An 18,062-nucleotide genomic window follows, 5' to 3' on the forward strand; every position below is an offset into this window, starting at 1 on the left:
CAATTCACATTTGTTGATAAAGAAGACATATTTTCTCTTAAAGATATGGGACACAGTAACAACCTGGCCTTGCATGCCTTCTGAGGGCTGGCAGCCATCAAGGTGTGCAGTAAGCAAGCCCACGGTGAAGGCTGTGCCACCCTTGCTAGCATGAGAGCATTCCCAATGCCAGAACTATCCTTCTCCAACCAGTGTGAAGGTCTCAACACTATTCTGCCTTCTGCTCTGTAGAAAAGCTCTGCCATGTGTGTGAAGTACAGTGGAAACACCACCCCAACAAAATCGTATCAGTGAATAACATAACAAACAGCCTAACCAAGTGACAGGGGGTGGGAAGTAAAAGTGCCTTAAAATAACAGTAAAATATATGTCCACAGTTACTCTAAAATTGGTGCTATTTTACCAGTTTCAGATACCCTTTCCAATCACGCCTCTCAGGAGCTGACCTTTATGATTCCATAGGTTCTGTAAATTTGAAGGCCTGAGGTTGACGGGAACAACTTTGTTAGAGAAAAGACATTAGCTATCCTGAAAACAATACCATCAAAGCACTTGAGGCACCATTGCGACAGATGTGGCAAGATGCTGGAGCACAGGAGCCATCAAGACTATAAGCAAGGGGAAAAAAATGCAAGGTACTAATGTCTGTTAGCTGCTATAAAAGAAGGTATAACTTGAGTCATAACTGCTCTTAAATGAGAGTAAAGGTTTTGTTGCCTGTTGAGTTAACCACATACGATACTACACACTTCTGACTGCATAATCTGAATTCCTCCTCTCACATCCTGCAGGAGGAGGGAGACTGATTACTTGGCTTGCACTCACCTTGCTGTCCCCACCTCGTCGCCGCTGGAGCCTCTCCACGTCATCTATCTCATAGACTTTGATCTCGAAAGGCTCCCCTAGCCCCCTCTGCCCGCTTCGCAGGGGCCCATCCACCCAGCGCACCCCAGGGCTGTTGGCAGGCTTCCTTGCTGGGGAAGTGGTGTCAAGTGATAAAGCTGGAATAAGCCTCCGTCTCTGTGAACCTGCAAATGCAGAAATTGCCATTTCACGTCAGCACAGTTACTGCCTCTCCTTTCTGCTCTGTCTGCAGAGATGTGTCCACAAACTGTATATATTCAGCTTTCTTACACACAAAAGAAAACGGAGTGAAAACTCGGGGAGGGGGGCACGGAAGCTCGGGTGAGCTGTAGCTGGGATGTGCTTTACATGCTCACCATGAGTCAGATCCTCAACATGTTCTTTGATGCCTGACTTCCGGATCTGAGCCTCAGAGGGCATACGCACCCTAAAGTTTCCAGAGCTTGTGCCTGCTTCCCTTTACTCCGGTCTTGGTGTGTACAGGTGTGCCAAATGAAGGACCTGAGCAGCAGGTTGGAACTGATCTAGCATTGCTTTCCTATCTCTTTACTGGAACTGGTCCTTACAGCCTAGGGACAAGCATTAGCCAGCCTCTGCATAGATCATCTCCAGGGGAGGTGTGGTTTTGTTGTGGTTTTTTTTTCAATCACAGTACAAAAACCACTGGAGTTGAATGCCAGTATACCACCACTTAGTCCTTTCCATAACACCACTGGAGGCTGAGCCAGAGCAGCAAAAACACTGAAGAGGACAAAACTCCTGCAGTAAGTACATCCAAGCTTGGTGGTTGCCACCGGAGTTGCATCAGTCTTGTCACCGTTCAGTAGAATATTCTTCTAGAACACTTACCGCTGATGCACTTACTGCAGCACTAGTGATGGGCAAGAAAGCAGCAAGAGTGACAGTCTGGCAGAAGGGTTAGTCATTGCGACTGCTTCAGTGCCAGTGCTCGTGCACACACACCCTGCTTTACAACACCCACACAGCGGATGGGAGCTCTGCAATAGCTGAAAATGTACCATCGCTGATAAAGCCTGCACTATATGGAAAGCATCTGACGTGTGACTTGCCAAGTCGGGGCCTAAGGTAAAGCAAGGGAGAAAATGTACCTCACTGGCCTGATGGCAGCGGTAAGGAAGTTGAGCATATGGCTCAAACAAAAAAGAAAAACAACTGGTTACATTTCTTTGCTTGGTTTAGCACAATCAGAGCAATGGCTGTGTATTTTTAAGAAAAACTTTCGTAGCTGACAACTCCTGCAGGGTCTCCCCTAGGAGATAGCAAGAATGGAAGGGATGGGAGAAAACAAAAACAAAAGCCAGAGCCAGCAAGTTTGAATGAAACAACTAACTCTCTTGGCTTAAAGAACAAAACTGATGCCAGCAGGGAAGGGATGCAGAACGATCACGCAGATTTTATTTTAAAAACAAGATAAAATCATTTAGAAGAACCTCCAGCACTACATATATTGCAACTTGAATGTAAATAGCTTTAACATGTGTGTCAAAACAAACAAACAAAAAAACCCACCAACAAACCAAACAAAAAAAACCAAACCCAAAAATATCTATTGATTGTCTTGGTGTTTCATTTTCAAGTAACAGAGCATTGTCTAGTTTCATTCATGGGCGTATGATTCTCTGCCAGCTTTGCAAACTATCACATCTTATCCCATTGAATTCTGAGTGCAGTAGTCTATGCTAGAAACCAGCAGTTAGTAACCAGTATTAACCTGTAAATACTAGCTCTGAAATTGATGAGAATGGTCTATCTTGCTGTGTAGTGGGAAAGCCTACTCTACAAAGCTTTTATCTGAATGAATCTGAGATAACTCTATGCAAGAAAAGGAGAGCACAGGCCAGGGAAATAGACAGGAAGCTCTATAAGGCCCCTTTACACCAAACAGCTTGAGATCTGGACTGCTCATCCTATGACATGTATCGCAGTTGTATTTACTACTCAATCTGCAGCCCAGCAAAAAAGCCCATGCCAGAACAAATGAAGCCTTACAAATACCAGTAAGTAGGACTTATTTTAGACCTGTGGTACCAGCCACTGGAAGTCAATGTCAGTATTCACTTACCTTGAATGCATTTCAGTTAATTTCTGGGTTAAACTGACTAATCAAGAGAAGAATTGGTTCTCAATAAAATGAAAGCAAGACCTGAGCCACTACCATAGCTGAAAAGCAACACACAGTTTAGGAAGACCCCAACAAACTGCAATGCTGAGAGTTACTCTTGTCAGCAATGCTAGAGAAAGGCAACCAAATGCTGAGAGCAGCTGCGTACTTGAAGGGAGGAGAGACTGGGTGGTGGACGAGTAAATTTTGTCACCTGCAGGGAGAGATCCTGCAAGCGGCTCAGCACTCCCTGGGACACGAGCCCTCCACTTGCTTAGATGTGACAGGCACTGAGTACATCCCTAGCGTCAATCAAGACCAAAAAGATTTAGGTATTAAATACTCTTTTAGGCTTTTGGCCATGATGTTTCATAGGAGCAGTCTTTCAAATTTTGAGTGCAAAAGCAATCTCTTTCCTATCTTTGTTGCTCATCAACTTTTAGAGCCTGCAACACTTAAAAGCTGAGCGCTGCTAAATCTTTTTACTTTGAGCCGTGAACCGATGGTCACATCTCCTTTCGTTTCATGCCTACAGACTAACTCTAGCATTTCAAAGAAGCAGCTGAGCAGACTGGAAATTCCTTCTGTCCAGCTCTTCCATGCATGGCTGAATTATGACTGAGGTAGTGCTTTTTTCTGTGATCTTTGATTTTCTTCCTTTTTTTCTTCCCTCTTTCTTTTTTCCCCGCTGTGGCTGTTAACACCACCTTCCTCTGTAATGGGGCACTTTGAAACCATCCCCACTGGAAGAAACTTCCTCTCCAACCAGAGCCAAAGCCCAGGTCTGAGACACTCTGGGAATGCAGATGAACGGCTCCAATTCACCTTTCCAAAAGAATAGCGTCAGGCTCTTTGAAGCAAAGCAAAACAGATGCCACAAGTGTATGAATTGCAGGGATGAGGGTAAATATCTTTGCATTTAGTTCCCATTCATATCCATTTGGTTCAATGAGAAAGAGAAGCCTGTGATCCAGAAGGAGGGCTCCAACCTGAGCTCCCAGCTAATAGCACTTGCCCCTCGCAGAAGAGGCAGCAGAAACTACAGCAGCAGCAGAAGATGCGCCAACAGGAGGCTCATTATGTTTTTCTAGCGAGAGCTTGTACCTGTATAGCCCGTGGGTTATCACAACAAAGCTCTCAGTGGAGCAGGGCACTGCAGCAGGGCAGAGCCCCATGAGGTGGGCAGACTCGCTGCCGACCGCCCAGGGGCTCCTTGGGGACGCAGAGGCCGCCCATGCAGGTCTCCCTGCCCCAGCGCAGCAGGCACATCTGCATGCGAGGCGGACAAGGAAGAGAAAGAGGGATGTCTTTTTGTCTGAGCACTGAATGCTGACTCATGATGATTTATCTGAGGTTAAGTGTGCTTTGGGAATAAGTGAAATGAAAGATCTCCTGCATGTTTACAGTAAGGCAAAATCAAATTTGGTTTATTCTAAACATGCACTCATTAATAGGCTGTTTATTAGTCCACGTACAGAAAATAATTGTGTTTTTTGACAGGAGACTCCTGCCACTGACCTCTATTTAGTCTCTGTTTTTTCTGATTTCACCTCAATTTGGATCAGTAAGAAGACACAGCCAAAGCAGAGCTTCAGGGTGAGTGTCACAAAGCAGTTGACAGCTTGCTCATCTGTATCAACATGCAGACACAAAATCTAAATTGTTAAAATGAATACAGTTTTCCATTTACACAGAAAATACCCATTTGAAGTCCCAAATGTACTTGGAGCACTTGATAGGGTTAGCATCTCATAAATTTCGACTGTATAATAAATATTTTGTAGAAATTAGAGGGCAGCACTCCTCTCCTTCCCCAAACACGGCTCACAAAAGCAGTGGGCAGTCTGGGCGCTCAGCAGGAGCAGTTCTCGGCAGGTCTTTCCCATGCACCCTGCCCAGCAACCTCAGCAAACCCACTGACCCTCCTGCCATGTAAATGGGATTCATTTCTCCACTGAAAAAAGAGAATTATAGAAAAATCGGTCTGAAATAAATCCTTTAAGGCGAGCCCAGGACAGAATGACACTTTCATATATGACCACATGGCCTGCAAAGCAACAGGCCATTTGCTAAATGTCTTATAGGATATGTTTTTCCCTTCGCTTGAATTTATCGACACTCAGAATAACCCCTCTTGAGCCTAGCTTTAGTATGAAAAATCAGACTGTGACATAGCCCTGAAAATGCAGAGAGTACAAGACTTGCTTTCACAACAGATCTGTTGCTCTACCTTGAGCTATAGGTTAAGGTTTGGCCAGGTTAAAATTAAGATAAAGGGAGTAAGACAGCAGTGAAGGTGTGCAGGGTGAAAGCAGAACAGTGGCACTGAAGCTACAAAATACTTCAGCAAAGATAAGCCCAGAGAAGCCTATTAGAAACCCAGACCAAGCCAGCTAGGTTTGTAAGGGTAACTTTAAGGATAAGAAGACTCACTGACCTCATCAAAATTGCCCAACTGCGTAAGAATGTGTGCTCATAAAAGTATGTGTTGACCAGGGTAAAAACTCAAAGATGTCTGGACTTGCTTAAGTACTGTATATTTTGGAGTGTTCTCCTTAGACTGCTTTCCAAGCACACATTACAGACTGAGCATCTTTTCTGTGAAAAACGTAAAGGCAAAAAGTATAATAAATGCAAAATATTCATGAAAAGAAGCCTGATGCATATCTCTTCAAAGCAGGTTACATCTGAATGGGATGCAAAACAACTGCCATCCTGGAAATTTCAAGCTGTGTCAAACAGAAAATGAAACTGTAACTTGATATGTCATAATTTCAGAAGTTTATAGTGTGTGCTCAATGGCAGGATGTGGAGCCAAAGCTATTCCCCACTGCACCTAATGTTATGGGAATTAAAATTCCCTTTCTATACAGAACTTGTTGTTCAGCATTTTGTGTTTGGTTTTGTTTGTTTGTTTGTTTGTTTCTTACTAGAGAGTCCATCCAAACTGAAGATGATGACAAAAAACAGTCCTGGAAAAGCAGAGTAGTACCCCTAAGCTCCCACCATTCCTTCTGTGGCTTAATGTCCAAGAAATATTGTGCTTCCAGCAGCAATAGTATCAAACTGAAATGTAGCACCAAACTGTTTGCTTACTGAAAAGATGACCTGTCCTGTTTCCCCTGCTGCTCCTTGCTGTCTGACAATGGGGCTCCTCCATTGTTTGAGTTGAAAACACAGTGCCAGCTTCTCCTCTCATTACCATTTCCTAATGGGATCTGCCCTCATGGGCAACTGTCCACGACTGAACCAACTCCTTCCCATTCCTTTGACTTCCTTTCCTCTAAATTATTCTATAGTGCACTTTTCCAAGTGCAGAGCACATAGCTATTTACTCCTTAGATTTTTGTACAGCTTGCAGTGTTCCCCTCCCAATTACTGACAACATTGCCAATGCTTTCAAGTGGAAAGCACCTCTGATGGTGTGGAGACTTCACCAGAAGTATTTTGGGTGCCCATCTTGAGGTTAGTACTCCAAAGAATCCAGGCATTTATTGTCAAGAAATCTAAAAAGCATTCACTCATCCTGGCAACTCGGATCCTGTCAGTGTTTCCTGTTCAGGGTTCAGCTGCAACATGGTTCTTCCTACGTGATCTGTCATTCAGAAAAAAATATTCTATGTTGACTCCAGTGTAAAATAATTCAGGCCATAGTCTGTGTTGACTTATACACAATCCTGATGTTGTGAATTAATAAGAAGTACCAGGAGACTTGAGGCTAGAAAGCTCTGCTTGTTATACACAGGAATAAAGCAACCCTTGTATATAATCTGTCGATACCTATACTAGATATGTTGTTTCTGTACTGGTATAAGGAACATGCTGAGGCACAGCCCACTCCTAATTTTTTTCTACCCACCCCATTCATTTCTTAACCTTGCTTCTTGAATTACTGTTTCATTTTAAAAGAAGCTTTTCAGGGCAGTATAGAGCTGGTGAATGAGCACTGATCAGGAAGCAGCCCTCCTGCAGTGTGGCAGGTTGACAAGTAATCTGTGAGACACTCCAGGGAAGATGCACATCACCGGAGATGAATTTTCAGCACCCACAATCACTAGCAAAAAATGACCAGAGTCTATTCTAAATATTTATCTCACTTTGGGCTGGATTTTGGTTTAACAGGTATTTGTCAGCATTGTGGCATTATTTCAGGAGCTGGTTATTGTTACTACAGTCTTGAATAGCTGCACCAGTCGCGTGGGTAGCAAAGGCAGAGGCTGGAGGGGGAAGGGGCTCAAGCAGCCAGAGCGTTCACTCCCAACAGGACAGTGGTGGAGGCATTCCAGTGAGCTAATTCTGTGGCAGTGTCAGGAGCAGGTTTTATTTACACTCAGCCTAATGGTGTGCAACTCAGTCATGCATGTTGCATGGAGCCTTCACCGTGCACAATAGCCTGCTGCCATTTCCTCTATTAAATCATTCCTATGTGCATGTGGCTGAAAGCTCAGTGCTGGCATGCAGTAGTCAAGCGTGTAAAAAATGATTACTCTGATCCCTTTCAACACAGATTTGCTGCATGAAATGGCCTGGCTTTGACCTGGGAAAATCAATGCTGTTGTTTTAATGAACAAAAAAAATTGGAGCTGAAGTCTACACTGCCCCTCCCTCTGCTCCCCCCAGGGCTGTCCAGCCAGCAGTCACATGCATAAAGTGGCATAAACTGGTTACCTGAATGCAAACAGTATTTTGCTATATAATTCTAAATTCCTTTGTCATGGTAAAGGTATAATGCAGGATATCAATTAGCTACCATCACTTGTAAGCAAGTTAAAGTAGAAACACTGGAGATGCCCTACGGCTTTGTGATACAAAAGGCAATTTTCAGCTCCCCGCGCTGTGCCCTAGGCAGTCTAAACATGAACCAAATTCCATTTCACTTGGATTCAAGAAGAAAAGCTCAGATTCTTTTTGTTGGTGTTTTGTTTCATCATTATAATTTTGGCTACGTTTCAAAACGTGATGCTTTGCGATATTGGTTAGAGATGGACTTTCATTATTTACAGCCTGTGGATTTAGCCTCTGGCTTTTTATGCTGCTTTCGTAGGCAGGGCTAACTGCTTCCAGAGAGTGTATGTGTTTGAATGTAGAGTTTTCAGCGCCTTCCAGGAACCTCTAAATCTCCATCTTTAAAATCATCCACCAGTGAAATCCAGAGTGCACAAGTGAGAGAGAAAAAGGGACTCTAATTGTAGATAATTATTGTCATGTCTTAACAGTCTGTCTTTTTATTAAAGTGTTTAAAATCATGTAGCAATTTGCTCTGCTTTGGTGGCAAAACTTACTACTGAGAAAGAGCCGCAAGGAGTCATGAAACTTTACTGCAAAAGCCATAAAATGCTGCAGCAGGAATCTTTAATTATCCATAGTCAGGCAGGTTCCCCATGCAAAAAAGATTAAAGCGTGTGCACACACACACATACATACACACACGCAAGGCCTGTCCTGGACTGACAAGAGCAGGGTCCTGCAAATGTTGAGATATACAACTGCAACTTAGGGCACTGGTTTAAATTTCAGGAAGTCAGCAACCCTGATTTTCCCACAGTCTTGTCCAGACTTGGCCTCACTACCAATACCATCCCTTAGATATTTATTTTCTGAAGCTCACTGATATTCAATGATCAGGAAGGCTGAACTGGCCAAGACTGGCACAACTTGACAGCACTTTACATACAAGGAGTCTCTCCCCTGAGCTCACCTCTTTGACAGTCTCCTTTCTTCTCTCCCACAGGGCTCACATGCCCAAGTCCCATGTCCTTGCCCCTGTGAGCAGGTCTGTGCACCCCAGCAGGCAGGCAGTGGTCCACACTGCTGCCCTAACCCTGGCTGCTGCACCCCTGCTGCTCCACAAGCACTGCCTGGAGTGTCCCACCCTGCTGGCACCAGCCCCAGCTCCAGTAAAGCTCCAGGTTCAGACTCAGCTCCAAAGAACCTCAACTGAAGAAACTGAAGGAGACACTCTCCTTGGCAGAGGTCTGTCCCATCTCGGCACAGCGCTGCCAGCAGTGATACACACTGCAGCCCTTAGGTCTAACTCGATGTCACGTAGGATGGGGACTCTCTTGAGCACCCCACTCTTTTCCCACAGGCAACAGGAAAAAAAGCAGCCTCAGAAAGATCTCTGTGGTCTCCACGGAAAGCCTCATCTGTGATGAATCATCTCGAAGTCCCTCCCATTCTGCTGTACCCAGGGAAGGTCTTACAGGTGTAAGGGGCAGGAACTGGTAAATATCATCTGTAGGAGAGGGAGCTAAGAGGCAGAAACAATGTATGCGTGCAAATCACATGGAAATGCAAACAAGGCCTGGCTTTACTGTGTAAACCTCATCAGAGCCTGGGCTCGTGCTTTGCTGTTAGCTGACAGCAGGCAGGACGTGAAGCTGGCACCAAAGCTGCATCTCTGAAATCATCAAGTCACATTTTGCCCTGAGAATTATTTTAGAGTAACTCCCACGTACAACCAAACTAAACTGGGGAAAAGATGCTAACAACCAAAGCAAAGGAGCAAAAAGCAGGTAGGTAACACTTCTGATCTAAGGACCCTGCTGTTACTTTTTTCACACCACCATTATTGAGTTTTATGAGCTGGTAACCAGGGAACATAGAAATTACACAATCTGCCCAAGGTGATACAGCGAACCAGCAGCACATCAGAGAATACAACATGGATTTTGCAAGTCCTAATCTGCCACCCCATCTGCCTGTAGTGTTCCCAGGATACAAATACAGCTTTGGTAAAACAGAGTTCAGACAAAATGCATTTCCTGATCACACACACAGTACTATGAAAGCACCCTTGTCATTGTCTTTCCATGGAACAGCAATGGCACATTGCACGTGAAATTTCTGAGGAATTAAAAAATAATATAGAATTGGTGCTAGTGATAAGTGTACAAATAATGACCTAACACTTCAGTGCCCTGCTCAAGACAGCACTGCTGACCCAAGAGAGAGGAGACTGTAAAGGCAGAGCCAGAAATATGGTGGATATGTCAATTATTTCTTACAGGGTAAAGGCTAGTGGAGTGAGCAAAGAAATCAGAGAAAACATAGTTGCACAGATGCTTGCAGATGGAGAGGGAGGAAGGATCTGCCACAAAAAGGAAACAACAAATGAAACCCTCCTCTCCACCATTGGGTAGGGGCAGGGGAGGGTTTGTAGCCAAGCCAGCTGAGGTTGAGGTTAGGAGGACTCAAGAGTGTCTGTAATTTAATTCTGGATCTGGTTCTCAGTTGTAGGCATTGGGCAAGTCAGTCAAGTACTGTGCCTTCATTTCTCCATCTGTAAAATGGGGTCTGGAATAATGCTTACACCACAGGATGGATTAAAGAGCAACTGTACAAAGCTGTGAAATGTACGGCCATAGATCAGGGCTAAATAGCTCTGTTTCTGCCATAAGCAGTCACTTTGGGGCAATATAGGCTGACATGATGTTATAGGACCAGTGTTAAATGCTAGAAAGATGGGAATGTTTATTAAATGGATAAGATAGCTTCAGGGAAAACACTTCTGTGCTTCGTGATGTAAACACATAATTTTTCAATAGGTACCAGAATGCAAGAGGTATTTTTAAAATTATTTTATTTTAATTTTGTACACACTACTGGGCTGTCTGTGAAATGTACAGGTAGGCAGGCAGAGCCCCAGATTTAACCTAAGGCTAACACTGAAGGAAGTGAACTAGCTTTATCTTTCAAAAGCCGTCAATGTAGGTCTGATGCTTCATGTATGACATCCAGGGCAGAAGCACCTACACATACAAATAATGCACTTAAGAGTACTGAAAGACAAGATCTTAATCTCAAGAAAAAAATGATGTCTCTCCAATGTGTCAGAACTTCAAAAGTAATTGTGAGATCTGACAGGGCTGCTGGTGATTCTCTTAAAGACTCTTTATAGCTCCTCTTGCAGGGGCCTTGGGCTGATTCATGTTGATCGTGTCCGACAGCTAGCATTTCTGTTAATAATAATAATAAATAAAGTGGACAAGTTGCCTGACCTGAAATGAGCATATCTATAGTGCCATATCCATTACAGCACAGTGGATCTGTGACCACAAATCAGGAAAGGTCCAATGCTCTTGACACTATGTATTAAAATAATATCTGTCTTTTTAAGAGCTCAGAACCTTTGTCTGCTCTCTTTTTCATTAAAAAGTGTTCCTTAAGAGAGAACATTCACACTAGAACAGACCTATAAAAAGAAGATATTACAGACGATGAAAGATTGCAAACCTTTGCAGGTTTTTTTGTTTATTATGTAATAAAAATATATTTTTGAACAGCTCTATTCTCCCTTATATCTAAGCTCCTCCTTCATGTTCTCCTGCACTGAAGTCATAATCCCGGTTTTATGCCATCATAAATCTGCTGACATGTGAAAAATTATACTATTATCAAACACATCAAACCAGAATTATGATTTCACTGCTGCAGGACCAAATGCAAACAGGAGATAGGTTATAAGAAAGTAAAGCTTTATTAATTTCTGGGCAGTGGTTTGCTGCTAGAGATAGGGAAGGTAGTAAAGTTTTTGTTTTGGTTTGTTTTTTTTAATTTCCATAAAACCCTTGGTTGTACTTATACACAAATTCAAGACATTCAAAACAATACAGGAATACCTGCTGATATAGCAAATCACCCTCAAGAGCAAAGTATCAGAGAGGATGCACTCAGAATCTCTTCACATGAGGTGAATTAAGGGAAAAGCTTTGAAAATTACTTTGAGGGAGGCCAAGGTGCTGGGCTATGCCGAGCCCATCAGGGCAGGCAACTCCCAGGGCCACAGGCCCTCCACTGAAAACCCTCCACCCCAGAGATTCAGGTCCAGCAATGGGTAAATATTTGCATACCTGCTGACCAGGGAGAGAAGTACTAAACCACACAAGAAATTTGGATAAAGAGATTAATCTGTTGGCCAGCAAAAAAATGGTATTTGGTGAAAAAGACAGGTTAGACTTTACACAGCAGTAAAAAAGTGGTAAAGCTTAGACTGTCCATTTTCCCTGCTATGGAAAGGCTCCTGCTCACCCCATCACTCCCAACAAACCAGCATCACTGCTCTGATAGGTGGTCTCAAGACTTGGGAAAGCCTCTTCCCTACCAGTGTCTTCCAGACTACTATGAGACCAACCTGAAACCTGAGTCTCAAACAGTCCTCTCTTCATAACTACCCTTTCACGGTCACTGACACAGTGTTCAGTACTACACAGGGTTACTGAAAGCCAAGGTTGAGAGCAAACATATAACCCTAACCTAAAGTATAACAAATGGATCTGAAGCTCTTCTGTAATTACAACACAAAGGCAAGATTTTCCTCAGTTATATCTACAGCCTTGTCAAGCCTCATATGTGCTATCAAAGCAAAGAGAAGTGAAATGAAACAACTAGTTTTATGAGCATCAGGGTAAACTAATCCTGGTCTCCTGCTGATTTACGTTTGGGCTGAACTCTGTTGTCTAAAGAATCTGCAGGTTCTGCCTGAAGTTCTTCTCAGAGTATTTTTTTTTAAGTAATTGCCCTGAGGAAGGGAGGATGTTCTCTAATGCCAAATAAGGAAAATCTACATTGCAGTTTTCTCTCTGTTCCCTCACCTGCACAGCTGCCTGTTTTCACAGAACCTTATACATTTTTGCATCTAAACATCCTGTGGAAGAAGTCCATATTATATGGGCAGCTCCTATACAAGACACAATCCAGTTGGCAGTATACACCCACAAATGCTATTCATCTCTGTGAATAGCTTTGTTTTCCTTTTGCACAACATTCCTTTTGCTTGTTACCATTAAAAAGTTTATATTTAAAAGGAGCTGCTAGAGGAACAGTTCCTCAGAAACAGGAAAATCAATTTATTACCACATAAACTGAAGGCATAGGAAAGAGGTTTCCTTATAGGATGCAAAGTTAACTTCAGAAAGATTAATTCACCACTTGGCCTGTGCTGTGGAGTGATCACTTTCAGATGCATCCCCTGAACAGGTACAATCAGCCATGTACTTATGGATATGGTTTTAATAGTGGTATCTGTTGTATTCACATCTGTGCTGCACCTGTTCTTTCTGCTACCGCAGTCAAGAACATAAGGAAAGGGAGAGTTATGCATTACTCAGTTCATTCACTGCAAGTTAATCCCAGGAGTGAGTATGCCAGCAAGCGGAATGGCTGGTGAAATAGGAGCTCTATGAGAATAACAGATTCGGGACAGCCAGCACTACTGCAGGATAAGTAGCACATACCTGTGCATACCAGTTCCAAAGCCAATGTGCATTTTTTTCAAAAGGAGGTTAGACAGGACTCACACTTCAGGTTGGGAAAACAGCACCCAGGAAAAAGGTAAGGTGGCCAGCTGATGGATGCTCCTCATCACTGCCCTGCAAACTTCTAAAACTCATTCTCATGGGAAGATATAGCAGTTGCAACTGCACAGACTCTTGGTATGATCCAGGAGGCTCTTGCCATCTAATTAAAAAAATATTATATAGCACAAAAGCTGCTGGGGACTATATCTGAACAAAGATGAAGTCTTTCTGATCCTTTCTGTGATGACTAAAATGGTTTCAGATTTGCAAGTGCTTCAGTGCAGTAGTTCCCATATAATATAATTTTTATTTGTTATCAAAAATTACTGGGAAAAGAAGGACTCATAACTCAAAAGTTAAAAACCAAGAGTCTCAGAGGCAGGATGACATCTTTCAAGGCACATGGGCACAACTTTGTCCCATCTTCTAGGGAAGAAGGAACTCAGCAGTGGTTTCTGCTCCAGGTCATCTTGCACCCTTGGGCATCCAGAGCACAAGGAGTAAAAGAGCGCTCACAACAGATACTGCTCTTCAGCAAGGCTCTTGTCTTGTGCTGGTGAAACGTGCATAGCAAGAGGGAAGTCTGTGCCCAAAGTTCTTAAGAATAACAGTTACATTTCACTACCTCACAAAGGCACCTTTCTGTAATAAAATCAGAAGAATATTTGGATAAATAAATACTTGAATGTGGCTGTCATGGGCAATACTAACCAGTTGTAGGGATAATTGTTCTTCCGTTCATTTGAAGTAAACGTAAGTGAAATGAGTGAAGGGGAGACTCCATTGCCAAGGCAATGTAAGCACACAGGGTTTGTGCCTGTTGCAAGATGAAGAAAACTCAGAGCCTTGGACACTTGGAGCCTGGCCTCGCTTCTCTGTTAAGATACGTAGCTGGTATGGAATTAGCTCCCCTTTAGGACTGGGCTCCCTACCATGAACTAGTCAGCTGCCTTGGTCCGCATGTCTCTCTCACACCACCACAAGCTTACCTGCATTTGATCGTTTCTTTGGATTTTTGAGGCTTCGGCACCTGCTGCTCATGGAGCTGCTGTTCTCGCTCATGGAGTCTTGCGCTGAAGAGGCGCTCCCCGTCGCCTCACTGTCCCTCATCATGCTCTCGTAGCCGCTGCTCCCCCCACTGTGGTAGAAGAGGGCTGTTTTACCCATGGCGGGGGGCAGCTCCCCGCTCAGGACACTGCTGTTGTCGCTCCCATGACCACTGCTGCAGCGGTGAGGTTTCCGAGGAGGGGTGATCTTGCTGTAAGGAGAAGGCAGCATGTGAACTGCTGGCTTCTCATCTCCCGGGAGGGCCCCACGCTCCTCTGCCTCTGAGCTGCCCCGCAGCTGTGACCCTCTGGCACTGGCACTGCCCTGGAGCAGCTCTGAAATCCTCCCGTTGACAGCCCGAAGGGGCAATTTAGAAGCAAGGCTGGAGCCCCGGTTTCTGCTGAGAGACTGTGTTGACCAAGACATGTTCTTCCCACTTGGAGGCAAACCGGAGCTCTGCCCTACAGACTGAGGCAGAGACTTGGTCGAGAAGCTGAGTGTTTTGGTGGCAGAGGCAGACAGGCTGCGGGCCTTGGGGCTTGCCAGCAAGAGCTTGCTGACTGCAGAGATCTTCGACTGGCTGGCTTTCGGAGAGGCACCTGCTGACTGGGAGAGGCCCGAGTTCGTGGGTGAGGACATAACACTGCGGCTGAGGCTCCTTCCAGCCCTAGGCATGGTGGTGTCTTTGCCAGGACTCATTTTGGAGCTCACAGAGGACAGGCTTTCTGCTCTTTCCAGCGACAAACACTCATAGTGGCTTCCTGCGGACCTCCCAAGAGAGTTGGTCCTGCTGGCAAGCTGCTCCAGTTTGGCACTGAAGAGCTTGCTGCTGCTGTTGTTGCCACTGCTGTCGATGCCAGAGCCCTTCTGTTTGGCACTCAGCTCCTCGGGGAAGCTGGCCAGGAAGGACCCGGGCTGGCTAGAGGGACTGCTTGTGGTGCTGCTGGCTGCACTGTGCTGGGGACTGGCTCTGTTCTTCTGATCCAAGCTTGACTTTCTCACCGGTGGCAGAGGAGGGGTCCCTTTGGGCCGAGTGAGGACACAGTGTTTGGGAGAGGCCATTTTCTTGTCAAGGCTAGCCTTAGAAAATGGGAGGAGGGCAGGAGAGCCAACTCCGCTGCTGTCAGTGGCAGGAGGATGGAGGTGACTGTCAGAGTCCTCCAGTTTGCTTGCTTTCAGGAGTCCTCGAGGGAGGCTGCCACTCTTCAAGACATCAGTGGAATGAACAGGGCTTTGGGTTGCAGAGCTGGATGCCGCCACTTCACACCCATCCACAATCCTCTTTAAACTGTCAGACCCTGGGGAGATCGAGGCATCCCCGCTGCTGTTGCTAAATCTGTCTGCTGAGGACGGCTTTATGCTGTGCTCGGGCTTGGCTGGAACTGCAGCTGCGTCAGGCCTCGGCCCATCACTGCTCCCAGAGCTGTCCTTTTTTACATCTTCCTCTCTCTTCAGCCAAGGGTCTTCAAATTTTATATCTTTCTTAGCACTGGATTCTTTCACGTCATGGGAACGAGCAACTTTTGGGTCTGCACTTACTGCCAATACAGCATCGTCAGTGTCTTGTGCTTTGTATGGATTAACAGCAATACATGGATAAACAGTAATGTTTGTCTTCATTGGGATGTAGCCTTCACAACTGCTGAGGCTTGCAGTGTTTTTAATTGTGACAGTAGTTTTCCCTAAAGCTGATATTTTACATCCTTTGATGGGTGGTACTTTTCCGAAAGCTTCCTCCCCCATTTCTGATAGTATAAGCATGTTGTCAGTCACTGGCTTCTGTTTGTCGCTTACACAAATCATGCTGGCACTTTGTATGGTGCTTGCAAAATCAGGGACAGGGGGCTCTGCCATTGCTTCCCCATGCCCATAGCATGCCTGGGCTACGAAGCTGTGACATGACTGTTCACCATCACTCCCTGTGCTCATTTCACTCAACCATGAGCTGATGGATGAGCGCCTGCTGCCATCATCCTGGCATTTGTCATCTAGGCCCAACTTTGGAAGTGGAAGGAACTGTGTGATGCTGACTTCAGACACAGGAGCTGCACTGGAGTAACATTCAAGATCTTCAGATATGCTGCTGATAATACTGACTGGCCTGGACCCAGAGGCCAAAGCCTGCACTGAGCAGTCACTGTTAAAACTGATGATACTGGTTGGGCGCCCATTGTCAAGGACCCCACTAATGGTTAGCTCTTCTACAAGGGTGAACACCAGCTCATCCTCTCCATTCAGTTCTAATGGCTGCTGCACAGTCACCATGGTGGTGCTCAGAATCTCCTTCTTGGATTCTGGAGAAATGCTTTGTTGCCGATTTTCATCAAGAACGGTCTCCTCAAAATCCCCATTGCTGGAGGTCACTGACTTCTTCATGATCTGAGGGCTCATGCCTGCAGGTGGGGTCCGGAGTTCTGGCTGCAGTAAAGATTCAGTAGATGTTGTCCCAGTGTCCTTACTCAGGGGAGCTGGTGGGGGAGTGGAGCTGGGCAGGACTCCTTTCTGCGTATAGACTTTGCACCTCTGAGAAGGAGAAGTTGGTGGCTTGTACTCAGATGTCTTTGAGAGGCTTGCAATGCCCAGCCGGGGCGAACCCATTGGCCGAGGTTTGCCTTCCACAAATCCACAGGTGTTGAGACCTTCTCTGCTGCTCTGCAAGCTGGTGCTGTGTGCTAACTGAGAAGAGCTAAGCTCTTTGCTAGAGCTGCCCGTTACACTCCTGGGAGAAGAAGGGGTTGAAACATTAGTAAGAGCTCCAGAAGGAACAGGGGAGTGATTTCTCTTTGTTTTGCTGGGTGTTGCATTTATATTTTCCTTGGCTTCTCTGTCAGAATGCTGACATTCTGGCACCATATCTTCCTTATCTGACTCTGGTAAGTGGCTAAGCTCTGCCAGCTGGCTTGAAACAGAGCACTTAGACATCTGGTCTGAGCTAAATTGGGCAGGCATCTCTTCAAAGGGAAATTTGTCGGTCTCTTCACTGCCATCTATGCAATCTAGCCTCTCCTGGAGCTCTGCAAAGGTGTTGCACTTCAGGCAGTCCCTTTCAGATGCGCTGGGCCCTGATTCACTGACTTCCTCCAACCTGCCCTCATTTTTTGTCTTTTGCAGAGCAGGAACTATGGGAACAAAGTCAGGGGGACCCTCATTATCTGTCAGCTCCTTATCAGAAAGGGCAGTGCCATTGGGGCCAACATAAATCACTGTGTCACAGGACTGCTCACTGCTGGATGAATAATCAGGATCACTTGACAAATGCAAAATAGGGAAGTCTGGGTCAACAGTGTTTCTAGAGTGGAAAGGCCTCAGCTGGGTTGGCCTCCGCATCCTGCCTTCCTCACAAGAGCTCTCTCCTCCAGAAGAACTTGATGTGTACTGCAACATGAGAGAAAGACAGAGACCATGACATTTCAGCATTGCAAACAGCTCCTTGCACAAAGTGCATACACAAAAAGGTCGCAGTCATGTCTAAACTGGGAAATCTCTAAAGTAAGACACAGAGCTCTGGAGCTTCTTACCCACAATCTTACAGCAAACAATCATGTTCAATGGAGAACCCAATGCCCCAAATCTGTGCCCCACTCCAAGAGTCATGACACTTCCGAAGAAAAAGTAGGATTAGGATTAGAATTAGGATCCTTCCCTTAATTGAGCCTGGCCAAAGAAATCAGATGTCTGGCAAAGGCAGGGGGTTGTGTGGGTCTGTGTGTGGGCATGTGTTTCTGTCTCTC

The 18,062-nt window shown here is 45.1% G+C and overlaps 1 protein-coding gene across 1 annotated transcript in view; it reads right to left on the minus strand.

The window, feature by feature from the left end:
* KIF26B (kinesin family member 26B) overlaps window positions 1-18,062 on the minus strand; it is a 301,610-nt gene that overhangs the window by 9,467 nt on the left and 274,081 nt on the right. Inside the window, exons 12-13 of the mRNA XM_065834763.2 lie at window positions 14,274-17,706; window positions 826-1,028 (exon numbers count right to left, since the gene is read on the minus strand). Coding sequence (XP_065690835.1) covers window positions 826-1,028; window positions 14,274-17,706 — 3,636 coding nt within the window. The remainder of the gene's footprint in view (window positions 1-825; window positions 1,029-14,273; window positions 17,707-18,062) is intronic.

Source organism: Patagioenas fasciata, chromosome 3, assembly GCF_037038585.1.
Source record: "Patagioenas fasciata isolate bPatFas1 chromosome 3, bPatFas1.hap1, whole genome shotgun sequence".
Classification (NCBI taxonomy): Eukaryota; Metazoa; Chordata; class Aves; order Columbiformes; family Columbidae; genus Patagioenas; species Patagioenas fasciata.